Consider the following 26,139-nt stretch of genomic DNA (forward strand, 5'->3'; position numbering starts at 1 on the left):
GGTCAGGCAGGGGAGAGGGCGAGCTTCGATCGAATCGGGGACGGACGGGCGGCGGGGCGGGGCGGAGGGGCGTACCTCGTGTTGACGCACGCGGCGCAGCAGGAGGGGAGGTTGGATCCCTCGCAGAGCGCGCAGCTGCTGCTGGTGCTGCCGCCGCTGGCCCGCCGGGAGGTCATCATATCGCGGCGATTCGAAGGGCGGCGGTCGCGGATTCCTGGCTGCCCGGTGCGCGGTGGCGGCGAGGCGACGGCGAGGTCGTGGCGGGGGTAAGCCGTTTGCGTGCGTGGGGAAGGGGATGCGGGGTGGAGAGGAGAGGGGGAGAGAGCTAACTTGCGTCGTGGGTGTACAGAGAAAGAGTCGGCGAAGTGGACGAGCCTTTTCCTGTTACGACTATTACTGGGCTGACCCACCGTGGCCCGTGAATGAGTACTTTTCTTGGCCCAACATGACTCGTGAAGTTTTTGCCACTAAAATAACAGATTTTTCGCAAAAAAAAACTAAAATAACAGATTTGCTCCCCTATAAAAAATAAAAGATTTGCTTTTTGAGTGAGAGGACAATCCCTTTTGCAGGTTGCAAACTCACTTGTAATGAAGTTGGTAAATCACCTAAAAGGCGTTCGTCAACCTTACTTGCTAAAATTAACCGACTCTGTTTCGCTCCGCGCAAGCGACACGAGTGGCGAATCCTACCCTACCCTGCACTGGGAAACCACCTCCTCCTTGCTGCTGTCGGGGCCAAAGCCCGTGTGACAGCAAGGTATCTACTCCATGTGTTTTGTCAACCCCTGGTCGGCTCATGCTGGTGTTGGCGTGTGGGTCGATGAGCAGGAGGCGACGTGTGGCCGCGACGTGGCGTTGTGGGAGTGCTCACTTGGCAGTGCTGGTACAGCGGCATCGAGCATGTGCTCCTTTCCCTAGGCACTATAGTACCTTTTCAAACTCTATCTGTCAATGATATAACCTTTCGCACACCAAACATTTTGCTTTACCTGGCTGATCAGTATCTTGGATATTGTTGATCTCAGTATCCCCGCATCATGCTTCTCCTAAACATCGTCTCTAGTCGCCTCCCTCTCTATAGCTATAGCTGATACATGTAGTCCTTCTCTCTCCTATCTTTTATGCATGCGAGAGCTGGACATGAATGGACTTGTGGCGTGATGGTGGGGATGAGAGAGAGAAATGCCAGAGATGTGTGTGTATGAGAGAGATCGATGAGGGAAGTGGGAAACAGTATTCTATTTCACGTGTGGGTTGCTGGAAAACGAACTTTCTCCCACTTATGTTTTTTCTGCTTTTCTTTGTCGACTTACAAGTTATCTTTCAGTTCTTTCTTTCTCTATTCCTTTCATATTTTCTTTACCTTTTTTGTCTTTTTATTTTAAAATTCATGAGAATTTTTTTAAAAATAAGGAACATTATTCTTAAAATCCTTGTCCAGGCCCAGGAGCAGGTCGTCATAGGAGCGCAACACCCCTATTGCAGGACATCGACCCGTTCATGGGCCTGGTTAGGAACACGGCACCCTCTCAATCCCAACGAGTCACGTGTTGGGTGTCCGACAGGGACATCTTTTTCTTTCATTTCTTTTTCACATATTAATTTGTGCTTTCTCTATTTTTGTGGATTGCTCTAAAAAACAAAATAAGTTGTGTTTATACTTCTAATTATTAAAGAAGTTCATGAAACAAAAAAATGTTCGTGGATTTAAAATTTGTTCATGAATTGGAAAAATTGTTTGCATAATAGAATATTGTCTATGAATTAGAAAATAGTCACGACTTAAAATTTTGTTCGTGAATTCAAAAAAGTTGTGAATAATAATGTTCAAGAATATAAAATTTGTTCTTGAATTCAAGAAAAACACAAATTCAGAAGAAAAAAATTCACAAATATGAAAAACTTTATTGAATCCAGAAAAATATTTGTGGATTCAAAAACAATTCTCAAAATTTAGAAAGTGCACAAATTCAAGACAATTCACGAATTTTAAAAATATCTTTGAATTAATAAAAACACATATATGAAAAAGTATTTTGAAAAATTGTTCATGAATTAATCTCAAAAATCAAGAAAATGAGAAAAGGCGGAAAAAAAGAGAAGATAAAAACTTTCGGGAAGATTCCCAGAACTGTTCCTGGTTCTGGACGTGAATAGCTCCAGGTTACGAAAAAGCGACAAGGGTGCTTAGTGGACCGCAACCCACGTAGGACCGCCAGTTGACGAGCCCTTACCTAGTGCTATAGTAATGACCAAGACGCAACAAAGTTAAGAAGAGAAGCTTGGCTAGATGGTTCTTCTGGATCGTCCAATAATGACCGAGATGCGGCATCATGGAAGTTGCTATGGAAAACACTAGTCCCAGGGAAGATACGTAAGTTTCTTTGGAGACTAGCAAAGAAGTCACTGCCAACGGAGGATGTTAGAGCTCATCGGAACATGTGCATTTATGTGGAGCTGTGTATTCTTTGAGGCATTCTCTTCTTGAATGTACAATGGCAAGGTGTGTTTGGGCACTCGTCGATGGGGAGCTAGCGGAACACTTGTATGAAACAACGGAGCCTAGTGCGAGGCAATGGTTGTTTCCAATGATTGAGAGTTTGAGACACTATCAAATGGATCCTTCGTCAGGCTCTCGGTGACACTATGGGCTATTTGGTGGGCAAAACGACAGATTATCCACGAGGAAGTTTATCAACACCCTTCGGCCACACTTTTTCATCAACTGGTTCATAGCAGACCTCAAGTTAATCTTGCAAAAGGTGGTAAGAAACCCAGTTACACTTAGGGTCGCTGCTGCTGAAAGACCAAAGGCACCTCCGCCAGGATATGCGAAGATCCATGCAAACGCCAATCTAGCTCGCAATGGCATAGCGCGCTCTGCAGCAGCAATGTCAGGGATGCAACTGGCATTTTCCTTGGCTGTTCGGCCCTTACCATCCATGGAATTAACAAGGTTGCAGCGCCGGAAGCGATAACCTGTCGTGAACCCTTGTGCCTCGCCAATGATGCTGCTTCAAAATTTCATTGTTGCATAGTACTCAAAGATGGACATATCATTAAGGAAATATAGCACCAAGCAACAAACTACAACTATATATTCAACTTTGAAGGGCGAGCTGTGAACACAAATGTAGATAGTTTAGCTAAATTTGCGAATTCTTTGGAGAGGGGCGCCATGTTTGGTTCACCCTCCACGATCGAATTTGTATTCCTCTCGATGCTACTTTTGATCAATACAATTTAGCTTATACCCCCTAAAAAAACCTAGTGCTACAGTAGTCATATCCCTCGATCGTGGTCGATATGTGTGGCTATTACAGCCGTGGGACACTGCCATTGTACATTTGAGCATTATACTCCCTCCGGAGGGAGTAGTTAATAAAGAGACCAAGTTCCCTCAAAAAGAAATTTCAGAACCATACATGACTGAAACTCACGATTACATGAGAAATGCTAACTTGATACCGCAACAAGAGCAACCAGCAGGAATAGTAAGCATCAACGGTTATGAACATACACGCAGCACATTGCCCAACTGATCCAAAGGATGACTGGGTCGGTGATGGAAATTCACGTGTGCGTGTTAACAGCTAGGCAGACAAGCGAAAATAGAGCTAGCTCAATTTACAATACGACTACTCAGTTATCAAGAGTTCCAAGACCAGAATTTCAAAAAAAAAAAAAGAGTTCCAAGACCAAGACCGTGCAAAGCTTCGCAAAATATCACCAACCATTACAAGCAGTAACGACAGCCTTCATGTTAACTGCTGCAACACCAACGGTCGGATATTGGGAAGAGAATCCGCTGGCCATGCCGGTTGTGCCTGAATAAGAGATGAGCAAGGCACCAACATACCGGGCACGAGCAGCAGGTTTGAGTCCCCTACCGTCTCCAATTTCGCCTGCGGCGTGCTGCGAGCTTGGCTGCCACCTCCTCCTCCGATAAGGGCAAGTAGTAGATCATCGGAGAGGCCTGTGTCCTCCTGAAGAGATCATCAAGTGTCTTGATAGTTGTTTCCGGTTGCTTTGGAGAAGGTGGAAGCACCTCCCTTTCCGACCTGGGGTTAGATGTGGTATACAACTTTGTATGAGGCTGTGGAGTAGGTGACAGACCCCATGCGGCACCAGCGCCACGGTGAAGCATGGTTTGGTTAGCCTCCGCTTGTTGGATGGCTGCTGCATTTGGCGTTGTATCCTTGCCGAGGCTGGTAGGCAGTGGCAGTGGGGGAGGGTGTTCGATTTTAAGCTTCACCTCAAGTGGATCAACAAATTCGGCAGCTAAGTAACTGCCATTGTTTAGGGGCCATTGGAGGTTGTAAACAGCATTCCTGGTAGCGATAGCTTCATCCACTGAAGAGTACTGTGTATCAGAAATAGGACAAGCAGGCAAGTCAACACCATGACGTTATCAAATAATGCATCACGAGATTCTTTGAACCAATAATAAGGCACGACAATGCTAACATCTCAGGTTTGCATCCTTCATACAGAGGAATACCAAGAACAAAAATTAACCCCTACCAGGGCCACGTAAAAAAGCACCAGAATATTTGTTAGCAACGACAGGCTAAAGCACAAACTATTGTTGTTAACATTTAGCAAATTTTAGCTGTAACACATGAAAGGCAAAACTTGGGAAGGCCTGAAAAGGTCATAGAAGGCGCAAACAAATGCTGAAATGCACCTCTAACAATATTCCGCACAGGTAAAATAAGACAATGAAGTTAGCGACATACTGTAACATAGCAGTGGGTCTTGATATCATCCATCCAGAAGCTGCAAACAGATCCAGTTCTACCAAGAAGCTCTTGCACAGCTTTCAAAGTAAATGGGCGCACAAATCGGTCAACTCTCAAGGAAGTTGTTGCAGGCTTCTGAGGAAGTGGCACTGAACAATGAATACAGAAGGGGAAAAATTAGATATGATGTACAGTGCAATAGTGAATCTACTTTACTAAAAGAGCCGAGAAACCTCACCTATCCGCTCTTTGTGAGAACCTCCACTTGCTGTTGAATTAGACCTGCCAACAAAATGTTTTAGAGCAGGCCGAACCACAACCTTTGGAGAATCAGAGCTACTTAGTTTGGATGTTTGTTGCTTAGGAATTTTGAGAGTATCCACATGGCGCTGACGTTTGATGGGCTCATCCGCGACAACTTCTTGGTCTGCATTTAACAGTGAGTTAGAACAAAAACATGACATGATTTCTCCATTTAAACTATTGATAAATTGTTACCAAATTTATTTGAGGAATGTACAATGTGAAAACAAAGGCCACAAATCTTACTAAAGGACTGCAAAAAAAAAATTGTCCTATTTCCCAAAACCGTACAAGAGCAGAATATATGAGGTACAACTGTTTCATGCAAGATTTACCAAAGACAGAAAATCCACAATGACAAAGATTACGCAATGCGGACAATGAACTTTACACATGCACACACATACTGATACATAAAAAAATGCCACAGAAAATGATATACTTTAATGAAGAAAACAAAAACGCTCAAGATATTCATATAGGAAAGGTATACAAGAAATGATCCAACACTGTATGCGTAGGGGGGTGAAGACAAACCTTCAAGTTTCCTCTTTTCAGATGAAGTTACTAGCTTCTCTTCATGAACAATATCCATTGTCTCCACAGATGAATCATTGGCAACAGTATTAAAGAGGATCACCTCTTTTACCTCTTCATGGTCTGAGGTAACCGCAGTCTTTCCTCCAAGATCATCAGATCTGATAATGGTATCAACATGCTTACTTTCCATCACATCCTCCTCTATCGAGCTCCTGTCTAAATTTAGTTTTTCAGGAAAAGCGCCATCAGGACTGTCCTCTTTCTTGTCCAAGATCATATTGGATTTAGATTCTATTTCTTGCAATGGGGTCCCGTTCTTAGACAACTCTTTGTCATCGTCCAATGCCTGCAAATCATCACCTACGGAGGGAATGTTGCATGGTGGTTTGACCATATCCCTCTTAACCTCTATTTCCAAATCAGAATTGTCAGCATTCAGGTCACCTTTTACATTAGTTGATATATTGTCATGCGGAATCGGAACACACTTGATTTGAGAACCTAGAACAGGATTGACCTCAGTTACCTGGTCATTTGTCCCTGCCACGGTTGGTTTGCAGGTACTGTTTGTGCGCCCAGAATCTTCGAGGTCCTTGCCATTCATCAAAGCATTATCACTCAAATCTATCACAGGAATCAGGGTCTCAGCATTTTGTCCTGGTGCAGCTGCAACAGCATCAACATCCAATGGATCAACATGTGACGCACTAGCATCTGGAGGTGATGATACTGCATCTTGCTCTACAATATCAGCATCTAACTTGTCTTTAGCAGAAGTTGCATCTAACTTGACATCAGTACTGGCAACATCACATGGTAGATAATTAGCAATCACTTTCTTGATGGTGCCTTCTTCTGGAGCCTTCTCTGCAATAATCTCACTATGACGATCAGCTTGTGGAGATGCTTCCTTCACTATATTACTGCCACTTGGAGCTGATTCTAGGTGATCTCCGTTGGTTGCCACTGCGTCACTTGGAGAAATTTCATCAGCTTTTGCCATATCAACAAGAGGAGCATCACTAACTTCAGTAGCAGCAACAAGAGTTGTCTGACTAACTTCTTCGTTACTAACTACAGCATCCTGACTAACTTCTGTAGTAGCATCGGCACTTTTCTCACTAGCCTCTGCAACAAGAGTTGTCTGACTATCTTCTTCGGTACTAACTACAGCATTCTGACTAACTTCTGTAGTAGCATCGGCACTTTTCTCACTAACCTCCGCAACAAGAGTTGTCTGACTAACTTCTTCGGTACTAACTAGAGCATCCTGAATAACCTCTGTAGTAGCATCGGCACCTTTCTCACTAGCCTCTGTAACAGAACCAACAGGATATCCTTCCAGGGTTGCAACCTGAGAAGGACCTTCATCAACATTTTGTTCCACCGCAGCCTGGCAAACAGATGCATCAGCCGAACCAGGGGTTTCGTCCTCTTTGAGATCATCATCGGGAGGAGATCCACCAACTGGCCCTTCTCCACCAAGTATATCACCCTGAAGTTCCTCAAAGAGCCTTTTCACAAGATCATCCTTCAAGCCATCGGTAGGTAAGTTCCTCCTAGAGAGCTCATCCTTCAGTTCTGCAAAGTTCCACTGATCAATTGGCTGGTCATTCAGCACAGGATACGTCGTCATTGTGGCTGGAAAAATCCTGCAGTCTCATGAAATCAGCTACACCATTAAACATGAATTTTTACCAGCATCACGAAACAAAAATGTAAACAAATTTCAATTTATCAAGTGAAACTGCTTCCTTCTTAAGTTGCAGTTACCAAATTATGCAAACTGTCAGAAGACATGAATGCATATGTTTTTGCATTTTAGGGAGTAGGAACTCTGATAGAATAGCAGTTTACATGCTAAACAAAGATATTCTTCAGAGACATATAGCTACCAGACGATTGGTGGGTAAAATTATAGTCAGGTGAAGTGCTCCATGTAGAAACAAAAGGTTTCACACTGTGCATCTGTGTGATAAGTCATAAGTGTGAAAAACTGTCAATTGCAGTCCTCAAAACTGAAAATTCTGGATAGGTCATTCATGCACCATAAAACAAAATTGCATAGGCCATTCATGCACACAGCCGGCATACCGAAACCACAGAATTTATTTACTCCAGAGCATACCGAAACCCCAAAAAACACCCGAACCGAAAAACGACAATGGCCACTATAATTTCCTCTCACCGAACAGACCTACGCCTAAACCCTTCATAAACCCCCCTCAAATCCAGCGTGCTAATGCCTAACCATCTGAGCAATGTCCAAATCGCACGGGCGCATCAAAACCCTAGGAGGCGTGGACGGGCGCGTGAGCTCACCTCGCGACGGCCGCGCAGCGAGATCCCCAAACGGTGCCGGCCGCAGATCGCCCTTCAGCGAGCCTCGAAATTCAGAAACCTGCAGGCATGCAGGCGCACCAGATCAAAAACCCAAGCCACAAAACCCTACTGGAATTTTGCAGAGCACGCGACGGGACGGCGACTGCACGGACCGGCCGCCGCGGACCCGCGGAGACCGCGCGCCCCCCGGAAGGAAACAACCCAAAAAAAAGGAGCGCCGAAAACCTCGCAAAAAAAGTCCCAAAAAACCGCAGCAAAAGGGAGCGGGCGGGAGAATCTAGCAGACTACGACTCCATGGGAGGGGGAGGAGGAGGCGGGGCGAGGAATCGAGTTTCGCGTGATCGGGACCCGTGATTCTACCCGCCGCGGCGCCGATTCGACGAGGGCTTTGCTTTTGCCCCGTCGCGCCGCGGCCAGCGAGGAGACGGAAGAGAATGGTGTTGGCGCTGCAGAGTGTCTCCTTGCTGTTGGTGGGGTCATATGGTCAGCTGCTATCCGGGAAGAGCAGCGGCCAGCGGATGCTCGATGGTCGCTGACAAGTGGGGTTGCGAATGGGTGAAAACGCCTCTCACATCCTTTACAAAAATACGCTTTCGTTGTGAATGGACGAACTTTTCCTTTACGTTTTCGTGATCTATCTATAATGCTCTCGTGGAAGAGGCAAAACCCTACCGCCCACCCCGCGATTCCCGAAATTTACCGAAATGCCACTCTTCTCCTCTAAATTCGCACCGCTGATCCCCCGCCTCCGCCGCCTCTCCACGGCGGCGGCGACCGCCGGCGGCGAGGACCCGAAGCTGTCGCGCATCGCGGACGAGCTCCTGGCGCTCTCCTCGGCCGAGCTGGATGACTACTCGGCCCTCATGCGCCTCAAGCTACGCCTCTCGCTCACCTCCAACCCAGCTGCCGGATTAGGTCCTGGCACGGCCGGGGACGCGGCCTCCGGGTCGGCGGGGGCCGAGGAGGCCGCGGCGGTGAAGACGGCGTTCGACGTCAAGATCGAGAAGTACGACGCGGCGGCCAAGATCAAGATCATCAAGGAGGTGCGCGCGATGACGGACCTGGGGCTCAAGGAGGCCAAGGAGCTGGTGGAGAAGGCGCCGGTCGTCGTGCGCGCGGGCCTGCCCAAGGAGGAGGCCGAGGCGCTCGCCGCCAAGCTCAAGGCCGCCGGAGCTGCCGTTGCGCTCGAGTGATCCAGAGCCGTAAGGTGTCCCCATTTTCGATTCCTACCGTTCCTAGAGGATGCAACTCTTATGTGTGCGTTAATTTGTTTTGAATTGGAGTTTGTTGGGATTGGAGCAATTAGGTAGGGGTATAAGAAGATGTAGGGTTTGCTTGCATTGTTGTAGCTTATGACTAGCCTCCAAGCATAATCACTGATATATCTTCCTGGATCACGCAATAAGGTGTTGGTGTGGTGTGCTCTATCCTACTGGTCTGGATTAAACATTTCAATAGCTACATTGACTAGTGTGAAAGTATACAAAGATGCTGGCATTACTGTAGCTGGGATGCCATTCTTGTTGGCATTACTGTAACTGGGATGTCATTCTTGTTGCCATTACCGTAGCTGGGATGCCATTCTTGTTGGCATTACTGTATCTGGTGGTTAGAATATGCTAGTTTCAGTTATTTGTTGATCTGGAATGATGCCAATATGAGATGGCATCGATTCTATGTCGAAGTACATGAAACATTATCATGAGCACATTGGTGAGGACGAAGCATAGATTCGTCTGGATGGACAAGATGTGCTCACTTGCTTGAAATTGATGTTTGTGAAGGTGAAGTTCATATACTTTGCATGATTATTTTCCCATGAAACTGAGATGTGTTGTTTGTTTAACGGATGGGCTTTGATTGGAGATGGAGGTATGGGTAGCGAAGTTTTGTAGTAGCGCACTTGAATCTAAGACATCTGATGCCATGGCCAGTATCTGAAATTTAGCATTTGTGAACTGTTTGAATAATCAGTCCAAAGACCCATGGCTTATATGACGGTTCTACTGTGACACAATAAAGCAAGAGATTGTAATCATGAAGATGATATATAATTGATAAAGGTCTTGTTGACCACTTATTTTGATCTTGAAATGTTTATCCCTTTATATGTGTTTGCCACTTTATAGGTGTTGACGCGCTATAGAGTATCGGCGTGGAAGAAGTTAAAGATCGAATGCTAAGTCATTAGCCGTTGTCTTATTGAATTAACCTGAAAGGCAAGGGATTTAGTAGTTAGTAATGGCTAACTGAAAATGTTTCCCTAGAATGTAGATATATGAAGTTTTCCTTCGTAAGAGTTTGGTTGTGTTCTTATTCTGCTACAAGGCAAGTATTTGAAGCATCTGCATCATTTTGGTGCAGGATGATACACTGTCAGGTCTAGAAGCTGGTATGCGGACCATATTTCATGGTGTATGTATCAGCATATCAGGGAGCTTATACAAAGCAAAATAGTTGATACCTTCAAGCATTCACTAGTTGAACCTTCAAATCTGATTTTCTTACAGTTGGTTTCGTAGAAACGAACATAGTTTTTGTGTGTCGTTATCTAGGGAAATCAAGTTTCTTGAATAAGTTGTATGAACATGGAGAACCAAACCTTGTGCCATTTCTTGTAAATCCCATAGTGTGCTTTATAAAAGCTCGAAATTAAGAATGTTGAATGAGATTAGGCCTTCTGCTGTTCAAACGTTCTATTGGTAGAATGGTTATTTCAATGGCATGTCTATGCTCAAAGTAGGGGCCTGGTGGGTGATTATTTAAGCTACATGGTCTTGGAAATTAGCAAAAAAATTGCATGTTTTAGACCACTTAGCATTGACATGGCCTTGTAAGAGTTTTAGTTGTATTATTATTCTGCTACAAGGTGAGTATTTTAAGTATTTGCATCATTTTGATGCTGGATGATAACTATTGGGTCTAGAAGCTAGACAGCCTATCAGGTTTTTTTTTACAAAACAAAAGAATTCGTAGATTCAGCCGTCCACTAGTTCAATCTTCAAAGGTGATTTTGTTACAGTTGATTCCATAGACACGGACATACTTTTTGTATGTCGATATGTATGGGAATCAACTGTCGACTAACTTGTATGAACAGCATGGAGAACTAGGCCTTGTGGCATGTTTTGTAAATTCATAGTGTGCTTTATGAAACCTCTAAATTAAGAGCGTTTAATGAGATTAGAATTTTTGCTGTTCAAACTTCTTATATTACTACAATGATTATCTCAGTGGCATATCATTGCTTATGCTTAAGTAGGGGCTAGTGTGTGGGTACTTTTAAGTTACATAATCTCGGCAGCAAAAATTGAGCTGCCAATCTGTTGATGTAAAGTAATTTCTGGATGTCAAACCTTGGAAATTAGCAAAAGTTTGCTTGTCTTAGATCACTTAGCATCAACATTATCATGTGAGCATGGCGCTAAGCCCAAAGGTTTGCTATGTTAATCCTGAGAGCGTGTGTGCCAGCTATGTTTGATCCATGACACCGGCTTTTACAAGCTAATCTGCCGTCGTTTGAGGTCTCCTTTCACTGGGAATCTATTAAAACTGGTCAGCTATTTTTGCAGCATTGTGCTTTTGCTCCTTTTCACTGAGAATCTATTGAAACTGGTTAGACATTGTGCTTTTATCATGTTAGGTAATATTGCCTACCTGTAGCTGTTCATCTGTGTTGGATTTTTTTTGCCAGTTTGGAATGAAAAATCTCTAGGTGGCTAGTTTTTTAGTTGGTGCTGCTGTACTTGATTTTCTCTTTTCGTGGTGCTGCTGTACTTGATTTTCTCTTTTCGTGGTGCTGCCTGCGGCTCCTATTCTCTATACTGAATCAGAGATGTGTTTTTGAGACATAGTGATCCGATAGTATCCTTCGTACTGAAATTCAGAGTTGCAAAATCGAACATCTCTGATTTCAGGGCTGCAAAATCAAATATCTCTGATGGAGCCAACAGGGGAACAGCATGCAACCTGTCTTATATCTACGGCATGAACATCTACAAGTATGATCAAGTATTGTTGTCTTTGTGAAATCGCAGTGCAAAAGATTCTGACATCCCAATGCCATGCGTTCCTTGTTAAACAAACTTGTTATGGGATATAATAAGCACAAAATGGTGATGGATTATGGTCTGTATAATGTACTGTAAGTATGAGATTTCAGTATGTTTGAAATGTTGGAATTTCATCGAAAACAGGCGGTCCAGTAGGTGATCAGTTAGGCCTGTACTTGTCACCGGGATGCTCCCAGTACTCACGACCCAAAAAAATCATACCATTGTAGTTATAAAAAGAATCCGCAAAAAATGTTCTACCATGAGGGTAAAGTTATATTATGACACAAAATTTCAGATTTAAAAAGTTGAATACAAGATTTGTTGTGATTGAACAGTACCAAATTCACACTGGGCTAGGAATACGGTCCATAACACTACCATGAACACTAAATTTATCTTATTTTTGTTTCTAGCTACTGCTTTAGATCGAAATAAAATTTGATTTCTATATGCCATGGTGGATGGATATTCTGTCTATGAAAATTATAGAACTTTTTAGGGGTGATTTTTTAGTCGGGATACCAACTCAAAAGTGACAAAGTTTTAGAAGTAAAATAGTTGTCTTTGGTGAATGCGTACATGCTTTTCTTGACATGGATATATTTCTCTTGAGCGGTGCTATGTGGACGACGTAAATTGGACGACCAGTGCACGACGATAAATTCCAGCTGGGGATCTCCTCCACAGCCGAGCAACGTCCGTTGGATTGTTTATCATGCATAGGTCGCCCACACTCTGTCGTGTGTGGAGCAATTTTCCTTTCTCTCCCAGTCCCACTTATTTTGAGACGAAAGGAGTATCATCTTATCTTTTTTTTATGTAGCCAGGAGGAGCATACTCACCTCACAGGTGCCATTGGTGCTATATTCAAATTATGTGGGGTTCTTTTTTCCGCCATGGAAGCCCGTGAGCATGGACGGCCATGGAGCCCTTGACGATCAAGCACAAGGAGCTTATTACACGCCTTTTTATGGTTACTTATTCTCTTTGAGACGTGTCTTTCTTGTGTTGTTGTTACCCTCAATCGGTATCTTTTATTTTGTTTCGTCGTCATGTAGGAACTAGCTCTTTTTCTTTTTGTGCTTTCTTTTATATTCGTTGTTGTGAACTTCTAGTTTTCTGAAAGAGATTTGTTTTGTGGTGGTGTTTGCTTTATTTATAAAGCGGGCAAGAGCCTTCATCGATAGTAGGAGAAAAATGTACGATGGCTAAGGATAGCTAGGGATAGAAATAAAAGGAAGGGAGAAAACATAAATAAGGAAGGGCAGACCCTGCCCTCCAAGGTAGTATATATCTCGCTCATCTCCTTCTAGAGGCGTAAGTCATCTACAATCAACTTTACCACCGTAATCGCCAAGGATGGTTTTCTACCAAAGGTTCTTAGGTTTCACTCTTTCTAGGGGTGCCATGCAGCATAGCACACTATCGACAAGATGATATTTTCTCTTGGCTTTGGGCGTTAGCCGCCGCAGTCCTCTCCGCCACTCCCCTATGGTCATGGTCGAGGCTCCAATTGTTGCCACCTCATGGCAAGAACTTGGGAAAAAAAAACAAAATGTGGGGCAAACAGGCAAAGGAGCAGTAGATGGACCGGCAACTCGTGGTGTTGATTGCAGAATTTGCACATGGGTCCAGTAGGCCAGTCCCTCGTATGCAGTTTGTCCGCCATCCGTCACAAATGGAAGTAGACTCTGACCTTCATGATCAATCTATTCGTGCTTCTAGCATCGTTAGTAACCTTTAGGAGATTGGTTTAGCAATTGCTAAGGTGCAACATCATTGCACGCTTGTAGTCAAGTCGTCAAAGTCGACTCCACTGAATCAATAGTTATCTTCTCATCGAAAGATCGGGACACCTTCGCCCTGTCACCCCTCATCCAGAAGCCATTGTCCATAGCATCCTTGATAGAAAAATGGGTTTCTTCTTTGATAGATTGAAAAGCAAGCACACCACCTAGGCCGGAGAGAGGCCATCCACCTAATCATCTTGCCAGAACTCGGCCTTGTTACCATCACCGATCGTGATACTTGTGCAGGTAGCAAACATGACTCTGCTCGTGTGATCACAAGGAACCGGGGAACCTCTCCAAGGTCTGGTTGAGTCTTCCATTCAGACTAGAGCCACCTTAGTCGTGAAGCTCTTACAAAGCATGACAGATCTTTGATCTTAACTTGTCCCATAGTTTTCGATGAACACATACGCCTCGAGTTGATCATGCATTTTTTCACGTGAGCTTCTTCATCTCCGGCCTCGAGGAATCCTCACATGAATCTATCAACCTTTTCGCCCGCCCACGCGTTGAGGACCAAACTAGTCAGGAAGTAAGTTGTCGAGAAGGTCAGCACCATATCGATGAGCACTAGTCTTCTAATTTTGTTCATAAGCTTTTCTTTCCACAACTTAAGCTTTGTTGGTGATCTTTTTCAATTAGTGGCATGACCTAAACTCTTTTTAACTCCCAAAGTATCACAATGAAGAGTGCCAACTGACTCCTAGAAGCTTCAGAGGGTGTCCACCATGTCAATTTTGTCGCAACTTTTTTTCTGTTATGTGATGGCACGATTCATTCAATATCTTGATTGCCCACCTGCCTTTCGACACCCCCCCCCCTCTTTGAGGGGTGTTGTCCGATGGCAATGAGACACCCAAGCTCAAAGCACTCTTGCCTTGCTTGGTCAGTCGAACATGAAAGTTGTAGTTCTCCCTCATGTTGATTGGGCGAGCGGGATCTGCGATAACAACCTATGATCATTCTATCCTTGTAGATCTTGTGTTGTTCTTGATGTGATATGTCGTAATCATCTCTTCCTTGTACTCCCTTGTACTTGCTCGGCCGGGTCCTCTTTTAATAAATGTTTGTAAATGAAAAAAAAATACTTGTGGAACAAGTCATTTATTCTTTTTTTGAGGGGTCATTTATTCTTATTTTATTTCCCGTGAGCAAACAACTAATATCAGGAGAGTAAATTCAAAGCCGTGGACGAGGGCTTTCTTTTGCCCCAAGAAAATATCATCCTGCTCCCTAGCAATACAATCCGACGTGTTAATTAACAATCCGTTAGTACGATTAACCCCCTCTCGTCCGGTGAGCAATTTACCTCGTGGCGTTACGAGGAAACGCGCAACTTTCATTATTTACAATCCGGTCCACAGCCTCGACTTCTTTTCTCCTTCCTTCAAACCTTCTCCCTCTCTCTTCCGCCTCTCCCCAGACCCTAGCAGCCGCGGCGGCCGGGGCCAGCAGCCAGCAGCGCCGCTCCTCCACCTCCCCGGCGCGCCTCTCCGCCTCCAGCCTCTGGCCCCACTTCCTCGTATCCCCCCTCCCTGCCCCCTCCACCTCCGGCGAGCCGCCGCCGCCGCCGTTCCAAGAGGCCGCCGGGATCCTACCACTCCGTCGCGGTGACCCGCTGATTGCTTCAGGGATGGCGACCTCGACGCTGCTGCGTGCTCTGAGGCGGCCCTCGTCGGTGGCCGCGCTGCGATTGGTGAGTTCGATTCTCCTAGGGGCATTGGATTGAGCGAGGGGAAAGTAGATTGGGGTTCTAGCGAAGGTTTTTCGCATAATATGCTCGGTTTGTTCCGTTCTAATTGCATGTCCGTGGTGGAGGCATGGGAGGGGGAGTGCTGGAGTGGGGCAAAAATTGTAGCCTCAGTGTATTGGAGAAATATATGGGAGAGTGTTTGGATGAGATCGAGGTTGTGGTTTTAGTGCATATTTGTTGCCAGTATTCATTCTAATTGATTGTGATCTTTCAGTTGATGTTGTACACATCAGAAGGTAGTGTTGAGCTGTGTGCAATATTCTTTATGTGATCGCTGAATAGAGAACGCTGGGATGATCAACAAGGATGCTGCTTTTAGATGAAGCACATGTCCTTCCAACCTCCAGCTTGCGATTCTTGGCATTGTTAGTTCAGAACTGATGGAGTATAGCCTGATGTGTCTATAGGATCATCAAGGGTTATAGTTACCACTACGGACTAAAGTTGTCAGGGAGGCAAAAGACTTACGATTATTTATTTATGGTTTCAACAAAAACGAAAAGGGAAACAGAGGAACCTTGTTTCTTGTTGTTCATGTCACATTCATATGTGCATAGTTAAATAGTACCTGTGTGTGGAATCTCATTTGATTAAGGCTTCATACCAGAGTATTTTCTATGGTGCGGTAGCAAAGGAATAAGTAATTAATCTGATGTAGAAGTCTGAAAATAGTTCCGTGTCTTTGTTCTCCAATATGAAATGTAGTCAATATAGAATGTTTCTGGATTCTGTTTCCTGCACACTCTATTTCATACTGTATTCATCGCTCTATATTATTGCATGTGGTTAACTGACTGCCATCTATTCTTTAACGTGGTATAGGCAACGACTGCCAATGTGCAAGCCGTTACTGGATATAGGCATCTGAATAATCGGAATCTAAGTGTGTTCAACGAGTTCTCAAAGCAGCTGAAGGGTGAGGCTAAGAGGTATGCTTTACTCTCTATGGTCTTCACCGCCACCAAAATTAAAAGGAAAATTTAATTATTTTAGCAGCATGCTTAACACATACTGTACTTGTGGCTAGCATGGTATGTACTTACTGTACTTGCGCCTTTGGTTATGTACAACCATGATGAGCCATTATGCTTGTCAACACTGCTCTTTTCTTTGCATTTTTCTTTATTACTTCAATGTTTCAACTGCAGTAATCCTGAATTCCAGAAATCTATGAAGGAGTTCAGTGAGAAACTTGGTGTGGTAAAGGAAGATCTCAAAGTAAGGTATAAGTTGATAAAAAGACTGCACTTCTTTCATTTTAAGTCGTATACATATAGCACTTCATTGAAACCTTTGTATGTAATAAGTTCTATATATTTTAGAGGCTTCTTTGAACATATTATAAAATGCCCTATGCAGAACTCAGAAAACAGCCGAGACAATTTCCAAGAGTGTTGAAGATGTTATGACTGAAGCTGAGGCAACATCCAAAAAGGTAAGCGGATCTGGCAATGGTTAACTGTTACCCACGTCCCCGTGGTTAATTATTCTATTAGTGGACGGGGATGTGTTAGCTTTAATGCCCACGGGGAAGCTGGTGGGTCAAATACCTTACCCAGCGCGCAAGACAGGGATGGGATATTACCCGCCTTACCCGTGAAGGCCTTATATGCGGGCTCTGAAATTAGTAGACCCAAGGTAATTCCCGCCCTTACCCACCCAAATTTCCACCCATCCCGTCCCTTTGGCCCCAAAAGCCCTAAGAAATCCCTAACCTAGCCACAACATATTGTTTATTATGCTGAAATGTTGTTTTTTATATTGAAATACTAGCGAAGGTTGTTGTTGATTGCGTGTATGGGTTTCCCCATGGGGATAAAAAACCGGACGGTGATGGGGATGGGAAGATTTTCATCCCCGCATGCGGGTATGGGGACGGGAATGGGCATGGGAGGGCTGTCGCGGGGACAGGGATGTGAGTCCAATACCCGCCTGGGTAATCCCCATTGCCACCTTGTCAGCCACAATTGCCTTCAAAGACAATCATTTGATCTTGCAAAACATGTTTTCATTTCTTTCTCTTTTCAATGTTCAGAATTTTGTTTTGTTCTCTTGCAGGTTACTGCAAATGTTAAAGAAAAAATGTCTGCTGCTACAGAAGAGGTAGTGTTAAGTGAATATCAGTAATCCAATATGGATCTTGCTTTCCATCAGAGAAGTTTTTATTTATTTAGTGGAAATCATTACAGGTGAAGGAAAGCTTTGGACTAGGAAAGGAAGAAACTTCAAGCTTCAGAGATGGTTCACATGGAACTTCAAATCACGGGAAAACTGAGGCGTCCTCACACTCAGATGACAAGTCCCAAGATGCCACAAGTGCCTATATGTTGTTTGATAAATTAAGGTCAACATTTTCATCAGCTTCACCAGTTGTGTCTGGTGCATTTGCAAAATTGAAGGACACAAGAGTCTCAACTTTAGCTAAGCAGGGATATGAAATTGTCAAAGATGAACTAAGCTCTAGCTCTAGCAGAAAAAAGAAAAACCATATTAGGCAAGCTTATTCTGCAGCTGTAGAGAAGAGTACAAGAACTGATATAGTTATTGTACCAACAAAGAAGTCAGTGGTGGGTGAAAAATGGGAAGCAATCAAGAATAAGGTATCATAAGTGGAGACTCCGCCTCCTTATTTTTTCACACCGGTCTTCCATCTAAAACATTTTCTCTGTGTAAAGATGCGAGGTCATCCAGTCTATAAGAGGGTGAACGAGTACACCAAACCTGTCGTGACAAAGGTGAACGAGTACACCAAACCTGTCGTAACAAAGGGACAAGAGGTACCATCAGAAAACCACAGTTTTTTTTAATTAAAACTGTGGGTCATGTGTTTTCACTTTTATGTTGTGTACTTACAAATGCAGGTAGCTGAGGATGTCCGAGAACGATGGGAGACAAGTGACCATCCAGTAGTTCAGAAAATTCAAGAGTATGATTGCACTCCATTATAATCTTTTATTTGTTCAACCTTGACTGTATGCTATTTGTTTTATCCCATTTCTTTTTTCTTTCTAAACTCCGTGCTTCCACTTTTAGCATAAATAGGGCTTGAAACCTAATGTGATTATCTATTCCTGTTGTTGCAAAGCACTTGATATCTTTTCTCTTCATTTGTAATATTTAATGCATCTATTGATTATCTGATTGATTTGTCTTTGCTCCTTCCATGCAGTATTAATGAAACTATTTTTGAAGAGACCGCTACTGCAGCATCTTTCAGGGAAATTCGGCGACGTGACCCGTAAGACATGCAACTCTACTTTGAGAAGTTTCAGAATGTTGCTGAACTGTATTCCACCATTTTGCCCACAGATCCTTTTCATTATCCGATTTTATTGGTGATGTTCAAGAAATGATCAAGCCTGTTCTTACCGCATATTCAAAGGTAACCTTCATCTAGCCAAGGAAAAACAATCTCTCATCATTTTCTTGAGAAAAGAATTAGGTGCTCTGTTATTCATATAGCTTGGAAAGAAAGTCACAAACATTTACCAGAACAAGTCTTACCTCATGGCGATAATCTCACAAATGTTTGAACAAATGAATGATTTATGCCCAGTTTTCCCCTGGATGAGCATGGCAACCCCCTTGGTGCTCTTTGCCTTGCTCTGGACAATCTTTTGATTTATATCTTTCTACACACCCCAAATCACATAAACAAGTTGATGAGAATGCTAGGGAAGCCTCTTTTTTGCTGCTTGCAATCTTGTTTAGATTTTGATTCCACCAACCATTGATGGAGCATGTTAGCTGTTTTTTTAATTATGTGTATAAGCATGGAAGAAAGTGGTGCCAAACTATTCATTACATGTTGTCTAATTTACATACGAAATAATGCGCACATTGGTAAATATATAGCGATTTTATTATCTCAAAGTTACTTGTTATAATTTCAGGGTGATCTGAAGACTTTAAAAAAGTACTGCACCAAGGAAATACTTGAACGATGCGAAGGAGAGAGGAAAGGATATGCATCACAAGGCATGTTTTTTGATCACAAGGTAGGTCAACGTTTATCTATATTTTTCTTTGATTCCTTTGTAAATGTTGTCAGCCCCTCTGTAGATTTTAGTTCACTTGTACAAACTATGTTCTTCACAACACTATAGTTTGATGCTCCTAAGCTGGAATATATTAAGAAAAAACTGCAAAATAGCTCCTCTCTTTGTAAAATAAAAATAACATTTTTCTTCTTCTGAATTTCTACTGCCTTTGCAGATTCTTCACATATCTGATGCTGACGTAAGGGAAACAAAGATGTTGGGATCAGCACCCATCATTCTCGTGATGGTTAGTGCCTAGTGGCATATTGATTCATTGTTTTTTTCATTCTTGTTATGTGTTCTGCTTACAGTGTATCCTTGTTTCCAAACTCCATTTCAGTTCCGAACACAGGAGATTCATTGTATTCGTGATAAAGAAGGACAAGTAACAGAAGGAGGACAGGTAGGCTATTTACTAGGGCCATATGTAGCTGTGCACTTTGTTTGTATGTATTTTTTATGTGTGGTAAGCTCATAGAAGGTAACACCATTGCTAACTCAGAAGACGCCGCCCTTTAGCATTCGTATTATGCTAACTAACATGCTTGATTGAATTTACTTGTGCATGGATTTTTTTTTCTCAGTTAGTGGTTAGCGACCTTTTATTGCATTTAAGTATATGACAGAGGCAACATCTCCTGGAATGCCTGAGTGTGTACAATCTTTTTAACTAGTATTATTGTCAAGCTTACAGAGTAAATCATGCCATGTAACTAGAGTTGTCTAGGTGAAATAGCTTCATGTTAGCTCCAAAACTTGAACTTTGACCTGATTAGAATTTGATGTTATAGTCGCTAGCAGTTTGTTGAATATCTCCTGTAATGCCTGAGTATGTGCAACTAACTATTATTAACAAGGCTAGAGAGCAAATCGTGTCACTAGAGTTGTCTAGGTGAAATAGTTTCATGATGTCTCCATAACTTGAACTTGGACCTGACTAGTACTTCATTTCATAGACGTTTCTTTCAATTTTCGAGCTAGTGCTAGCTTTATAGGCGCAAGCAATTTGTTGAGTATGTGGTAGGCTTAAGTTTTCATTTATTCTAATATGTGGATGCTCGGAAGTCTATATTAGCACAAGTCACACATGATCGGGCTGCACTCAAACAATTCAAAGTGTTCAAGGCATATGAAGTGCTCTTATTAGTTTCTCTTAAGTCTTAATATGTGGCGACAGCCTAGTCCGTTTCTGTTGATAGATGAAGTGATGCACCCGTTTTTGTCTTGAATTATGCCAGGATTCAATTCGAACCGTCTACTATCAATGGGCAATGCAACTCATGGACAGCGATGAGTTGCCAGAAGAAGAATCCTACTACGCAGTTTGGCGGTTGCGTGAGATGCATCAACTTGGTGTTAAGGCCCTTATATAGAGTAGCACTTTGCTCTTTCTTCATTCCACTGGTGCGTTGCCGTTCGGAATGGAAGAACCTAAATGTTCCAAGGCTGACCGCTCGACAAACTATGCAGGCAATTTTCCATAAGTTGTTTCTCTAGTTTTAAATACTGACAGCCAGTCTCCCTGCTTCTTGCCCCATTTTGTTTGGTGATGTGTATCTAATGTGTACGACATTCGTAAAATCAGCTCCCCCTTTTAGCAAGTTGGCTGAGAACGGTTGTAGTGCTGATTGTTCTTGTTCTGAGTTGGAAAAGCTCGAGGCACCAAACAAAAATGCAGTTTACTCTTTTCGCTGGCAAACAATGTTGCTGGTGAGTAATAATTTTTGAAGGAGAGGAACCACATTTGAGTACTCTATCGTTAAATTTGCAACTATGCTAGCGTTCGGTTGGTGAGTGCCATCTTGTTGGCTGCTGGTGAGAGGTTTTGCAATTCTAACTTAACCAATTGTTGGAATAAAAGACATTTTGTTTCCAAGTAGCGTTGAAGTTCAGAGACGTTTCATTTCGTCGCTTGTACTGTTGCTTCAGTAGTTTGATATTGTTAGATAATAAAGAGAAATAAACAAGACAGAGACACGGATTTTTACGTGAAAACCCTTGCGGGAGAAAACCATGGAACGCACAGCGGCGTATCACGATAATTGGGAGGAGTATTACATTACATGAGAGGACAAACCCTCTACGTGCTAATCTGGTGGAGATCTTTCTCTCATCTATTCTATGACTAGCTGGTACTATATAAAGTGGCAAACAACTCTCTTCTTGGTGGACACGAAATAGAGTTATAGTCATGCTACGTCTAGCACGGTTGGCATGCCATAGTCCGGTAAGACTCCATCTGTAGTACAACACTTGTATGGGATTCGGAACACAATAAAATAACACTCCACCTTGAGACGAAATCCCTTACAATAATCATAGATAGCATCAACTCCTCAATTAAAGTCATCACAAGTAAACCTTGTGCCTGGAAACGTCCATTTAGGACTAATAAACTTCTCATGAAGTCATATTAAGCAAATCAATCGGTAGGTCGTCCAGAAAATAGCACAGCTATCAACAAAACAGACTAACAAAACTTGGTCTCCCAATAAAAGTCTGACTCTGTGCCACTGACCTCAAAAAACTGAAACTGCTCAATCATCAAATGACATAAGTCATCATATCTCCAGTGGTGCCTGAACGAGCGCATAGCTAGTGCAACATCTTGATGCACATCGCATTGTGAAGAACTCATCTCATGGAATTTGAACGTGCTTCAAAACTGAAACCACACACCTCGGCAAACAATACTCATGCAAGAGCATATGGTACGGACAACATCGCGTGCACCCAAAAACTGCCGACTTGTAGTGGTTAATGAAAAATCCATGACATGGTCATAAACTGCCCTTGTAGAACAACTGTTGGATGAAGGAACCATCTTAACATACAACGGAGTTTCAACTCTGCAATAGACCCCTCTTGAAAGAGCAAAGACAACTGAATTGCACTTGAAACTTAACAGTGCTAAATGTTGTAGTATCTAGCAGAAACAAATCAATCTCCTTCTTGCACCTCAACTGATTCTCGTCACGAACATGAATATCAAATAAAACCTTCACATGCATAACAGCAAAATACAATGAAGAGAATAGAGTATATGATGGCTACCAACAGGCTTGATAATTACCTCCTTCATACCCTTTTTTTTCTTGATAACTGAATTGTGTTCTTCAAATAACTGCAGCAGTATTGCATCCATTATCCCGACGGACCATAATCCCCAAAACTTCACCTTGAAGAAAAATACTGAGTGCATCTTGATAATCGGCGTGTGCCAACAACGCTCACATCTCGACTTGTCATAGGGTAAACTTTGTGTCATGATCCAACAGCGAAAAGGGTAGTAAATCGATGAACACAAGTAGTACAAGCCGAAGAAAAATTCCTGACAGAATTTAATTTGCGGAGCAAAGATCAGAGTAAATAGCACCTGATAGTATTAGACAGTGGACGTAGTAGATGAACGAAGAACAAAACTAGCAGTACTAGCCTCACGTAAAGTAATACTAGTACTCCCTCCGTAAACTAATATAAGAGTGTTTAGAATACTAAAATAGTAATCTAAACGCTTTTATATTAATTTACAGAGGAAGTAGCAGATTAGATCAAATTAGGTTTGCACCTCAAGACTTGAGCCTGGTGATCCCACGTGGAGTAGTAGCAACAGCAACCTTTGTGAGCAAAAGCAACTTTGGTTGATGTACTAGTAGCAGCGTAGGCTTGGACGTGGAGCAGTAGACAAAACAAAATCGCAGATAAATTAACTTTTGTCTTCCTGTCTTCACGTGAGAAGTAATGGTACTGCTTGGATCAATTGATGTGAAGCAACGGCAGCAACAACGTAACCTGGTCGGGACTTGATCCCGTACGTGGACAGGAAGAGGTGGCCGCGATGGAACACCAGTAGCGGAACAGCGGCTGCCTCGGAGCTGATGCAATACGTGGAGCAGCACTGGAACTCGGCGACTTGCGATTTGACAGCAACGGCAACATGGCGGGACTTGTGGTCGGACGGATCGCCAGCGAATCCTCTTGAACTCCTGTCGGTCTCGGATAAGCAAAGGCTGCAGCGAAAAAACCAGTCGATCTCGGCGACTGGCGGTGGCGCACAGACGTGCAACCCTAATCCTCTCGCTTTTCAGTCTACGAACTTGACTCTGTATACCACTTGTTAGATAATAAAAAGAACACTTCTTCTTCAGTATAATCCCTGGAAACATCAACGGTCCATATCGTTCTATACCCCTTTGTCTGAAAACTTAAAAAATGGTAGGATGGTCATTGCCCCTGCCCCTCCCCCAGTCCCGCCCCCGCGACGTACCCGCGCGGCCCGTCGACGTACGTACGTGTACGCTTTTTTTTCCTGTGGCGACGTACGTTATTTTTACCGCGTCGGTGGTCAAGCGCGTAGGTGGTCAAACCGCGCGTCGCCCGGTGAAAGCGCGTCGTGGCGCGTGAACTGCGGCCCGCCGCCCCGTCCCGTCCGTCCCCTCGTCTGCCGCCCCGCCGCCCCGTCCCCTCGTCTGCCGCGCCGCCGCCCTCGACTGCCTCGAATTGATAGCCCAACCACCCGTCCGCCCGCTGCCCCGCCGTCTCCCTATAAATCTCACCCCCGTCCGCCCGTCGCCGCAAACACCGCTCCTCCCCGCCCGTCGCCGCAAACACCGCTCCTCTCCCGTCTCCACCTCCCAAAAGGCCGCCGACGACATGTCGTTCCACGGCGGCAGCAGCTCTGGCACCGGCGGCGACGACGGACCCAGCGCGTGGCCGTCGAGCCTGAGCACGCCGGAGACGGAGGAGCTTTACCGATTCGGGATCCTCGTGCCGCCGGGTTGCCGTCTTCCGCACGACTGGAAACTCGACAAGGACGGCTACACGACGCGCGGGCCCGGCGCCACCGCGGAGGAGAAGCGGACCGGCGGCCGCAACAACATCGCCGGCCGTCATGCGTTCTGGGACGGCAAAGACTACGCCGCCGTCATCGGCGCGTACCGGCTGGCGGAGTCCGGCGTCACGCCTGACCTCATCGGCGACCGTCGCCGCCTTCTTGTCCCGCGCCCCCGTCCAGCAGCGCACGGCCGTCGGGCTCCTCCACCACCTGCGCCGGCGCCCGCCGATCCCCCCGCCCCGCCGGAGGTGGAACTGCCGCCGGAGCAGTTGGTTCTTCAGGAGGACGGCGATCCCGACGATACGCCGGGTTACCTCGTCGCCCTGCGCGCGTCGGCGGCTACAGCGGCGGCTGCAAGGGAGGCCGCCGAGCAGGCGGCAGCGATCCAGGCGGCGGCGGCGATTCCGCCAGTGGTCCCGCAGGCGGAGGCGGAGGCGTCGGAGTCGTCGGACGACGAAGTCATCGACTGGGAGTGGTTAGCCCAGGTCAGCGACGACGATGACAACGACGGCAGGGGTGACAGCGGTGACGGCACGGAGGTCGTCGATCTGTTGGCTAGCGACGAGGAGTAGTAGTTTTTTTTAAATATTCTAAGTATGAACTATGTATAGCTTAGGTTGAAAAAACTCATTTGGTTTCGGTATTGTTGAATGGACTATGTAAAATATCTCTATGTTCAATCTAGTTTGTTCGAGTCTTCTTTAAATTTGTCTTCAAAGTTTGTTAACAAAATTAGCTAAATATTGAACGCTTATTTTGAGAAAAATTGAAAATTTTCCAACCCATGCATAAAAATGTTCACAATATATTTAAAAAATTTGCATCGAATATACATAGCACAGAATAAGGTATGCAATTATCGAAAAATTGTAGAATAAAAAAAATCATGAAAACACATAAAATAAAAAATAAAAAGTGTATCTAAATGTTTATAAAGTGTTTTAGAAATGTTCAGATTTTGTTTAAATATGTCCATATAGTAAAGCCGGTGGATGAAAAAATTGAAATTTTGAAATAAAAAATACAACAAATAAAAAACAAAAAAATTAAAAAGGTGAGATATTTTAATTCATTAACATTTTCTAAAATATTATTAAATTCATTAACATTTATAAATCAGAGAATATTTTTAAATTCATTAACATATATGAATACAATAATTTGTTATATTTTTTGTTTTATATATGAATAACAAAATTAAAATATATGAATACAAGAATTTATTTTTTATTTTTTTCACATATATGAATAAAATACAAGAATTAAAAAGGTGAGATATAACAAATAAAATACAAGAATTCATTAACATATATGAATACAAGAATTTGTTAACATATATGAATTTGTTATATATGAATACAAGAATTTGTTAAATTAAAAAGATTCATAAATACTTGAGCGGTTTGACGGATTGCATCCAACTTTTGCCAGCACGTGTGGGGCCCCACCCGGGCACCCCACGGCCAAAATGAATGAAATCCGACAACGAACACACGTTGCGTCACGTCCGGGCAGTATTTTATGGGTTTTCGGCCCAGAAAATCGTGGAAAATCCATACGGACTCGAAACGGGACAAATTTTTGCGTGCGTACCCTGCTAGGGCACAGTAGCACGTGGAAAAAAATTGGGCACGTTTGGTGGATGCGAAGCGGAGACGTGCGACCGAGGGTCCCCTCCGGCCATACCGAAACCACCCCCTTCCACAGCAAGTACCTGAGCGGTTTGACGGATTGCA

The 26,139-nt window shown here is 43.8% G+C and overlaps 4 protein-coding genes across 7 annotated transcripts in view; 2 read left to right on the forward strand and 2 right to left on the reverse strand.

The window, feature by feature from the left end:
* Nucleotides 1–330, reverse strand: part of LOC119353728 — a 4,392-nt gene extending 4,062 nt beyond the window's left edge. The window contains exon 1 of the mRNA XM_037620384.1: nt 76–330. Within this exon, the coding sequence (XP_037476281.1) occupies nt 76–179 (104 nt within the window). The 5' untranslated portion in view covers nt 180–330. The remainder of the gene's footprint in view (nt 1–75) is intronic.
* A 3,145-nt stretch (nt 331–3,475) lies between these two features.
* Nucleotides 3,476–8,359, reverse strand: LOC119353729 (apoptotic chromatin condensation inducer in the nucleus-like). Of its 2 annotated transcripts, none has more exons than XM_037620386.1 (6): nt 8,292–8,359; nt 7,910–7,988; nt 5,585–7,239; nt 4,983–5,171; nt 4,742–4,893; nt 3,476–4,365 (listed from the first exon to the last, which is right to left on the reverse strand). In XM_037620386.1, the coding sequence occupies exons 3-6, from the start codon at nt 7,221–7,223 to the stop codon at nt 3,889–3,891; spliced, it is 2,457 nt and encodes an 818-aa protein (XP_037476283.1). In that variant the 5' UTR covers nt 7,224–7,239; nt 7,910–7,988; nt 8,292–8,359; the 3' UTR covers nt 3,476–3,888. The 2 variants fall into 2 exon arrangements, with proteins under 2 accessions (XP_037476283.1, XP_037476282.1); XM_037620385.1 differs by having other exon boundaries at nt 8,156–8,344.
* Nucleotides 8,360–8,605: 246 nt separating this feature from the next.
* On the forward strand, nt 8,606–12,827 carry LOC119353730 (50S ribosomal protein L7/L12-like). 3 transcript variants are annotated; one of them, XM_037620389.1, is made up of 2 exons: nt 8,606–9,138; nt 12,810–12,827. In XM_037620389.1, exon 1 carries the CDS (start codon nt 8,636–8,638, stop codon nt 9,122–9,124), a length of 489 nt encoding a protein of 162 aa, XP_037476286.1. In that variant the 5' UTR covers nt 8,606–8,635; the 3' UTR covers nt 9,125–9,138; nt 12,810–12,827. The 3 variants fall into 3 exon arrangements, with proteins under 3 accessions (XP_037476286.1, XP_037476285.1, XP_037476284.1); XM_037620388.1 differs by lacking the exon at nt 12,810–12,827 and adding an exon at nt 11,849–12,050; XM_037620387.1 differs by lacking the exon at nt 12,810–12,827 and adding an exon at nt 10,296–10,605.
* Nucleotides 12,828–15,153: 2,326 nt separating this feature from the next.
* On the forward strand, nt 15,154–21,310 carry LOC119353731 (mitochondrial import inner membrane translocase subunit TIM44-2-like). Its single transcript, XM_037620390.1, has 14 exons — nt 15,154–15,472; nt 16,352–16,458; nt 16,678–16,752; nt 16,889–16,964; nt 17,588–17,632; nt 17,719–18,129; nt 18,205–18,306; nt 18,391–18,455; nt 18,699–18,767; nt 18,839–18,911; nt 19,423–19,527; nt 19,745–19,816; nt 19,910–19,972; nt 20,808–21,310. Exons 1-14 carry the CDS (start codon nt 15,410–15,412, stop codon nt 20,940–20,942), a joined length of 1,461 nt encoding a protein of 486 aa, XP_037476287.1. The 5' UTR covers nt 15,154–15,409; the 3' UTR covers nt 20,943–21,310.
* Nucleotides 21,311–26,139: the final 4,829 nt, after the last annotated feature.

This window comes from Triticum dicoccoides, chromosome 2A, assembly GCF_002162155.2.
Source record: "Triticum dicoccoides isolate Atlit2015 ecotype Zavitan chromosome 2A, WEW_v2.0, whole genome shotgun sequence".
Lineage (NCBI taxonomy): Eukaryota > Viridiplantae > Streptophyta > Magnoliopsida > Poales > Poaceae > Triticum > Triticum dicoccoides.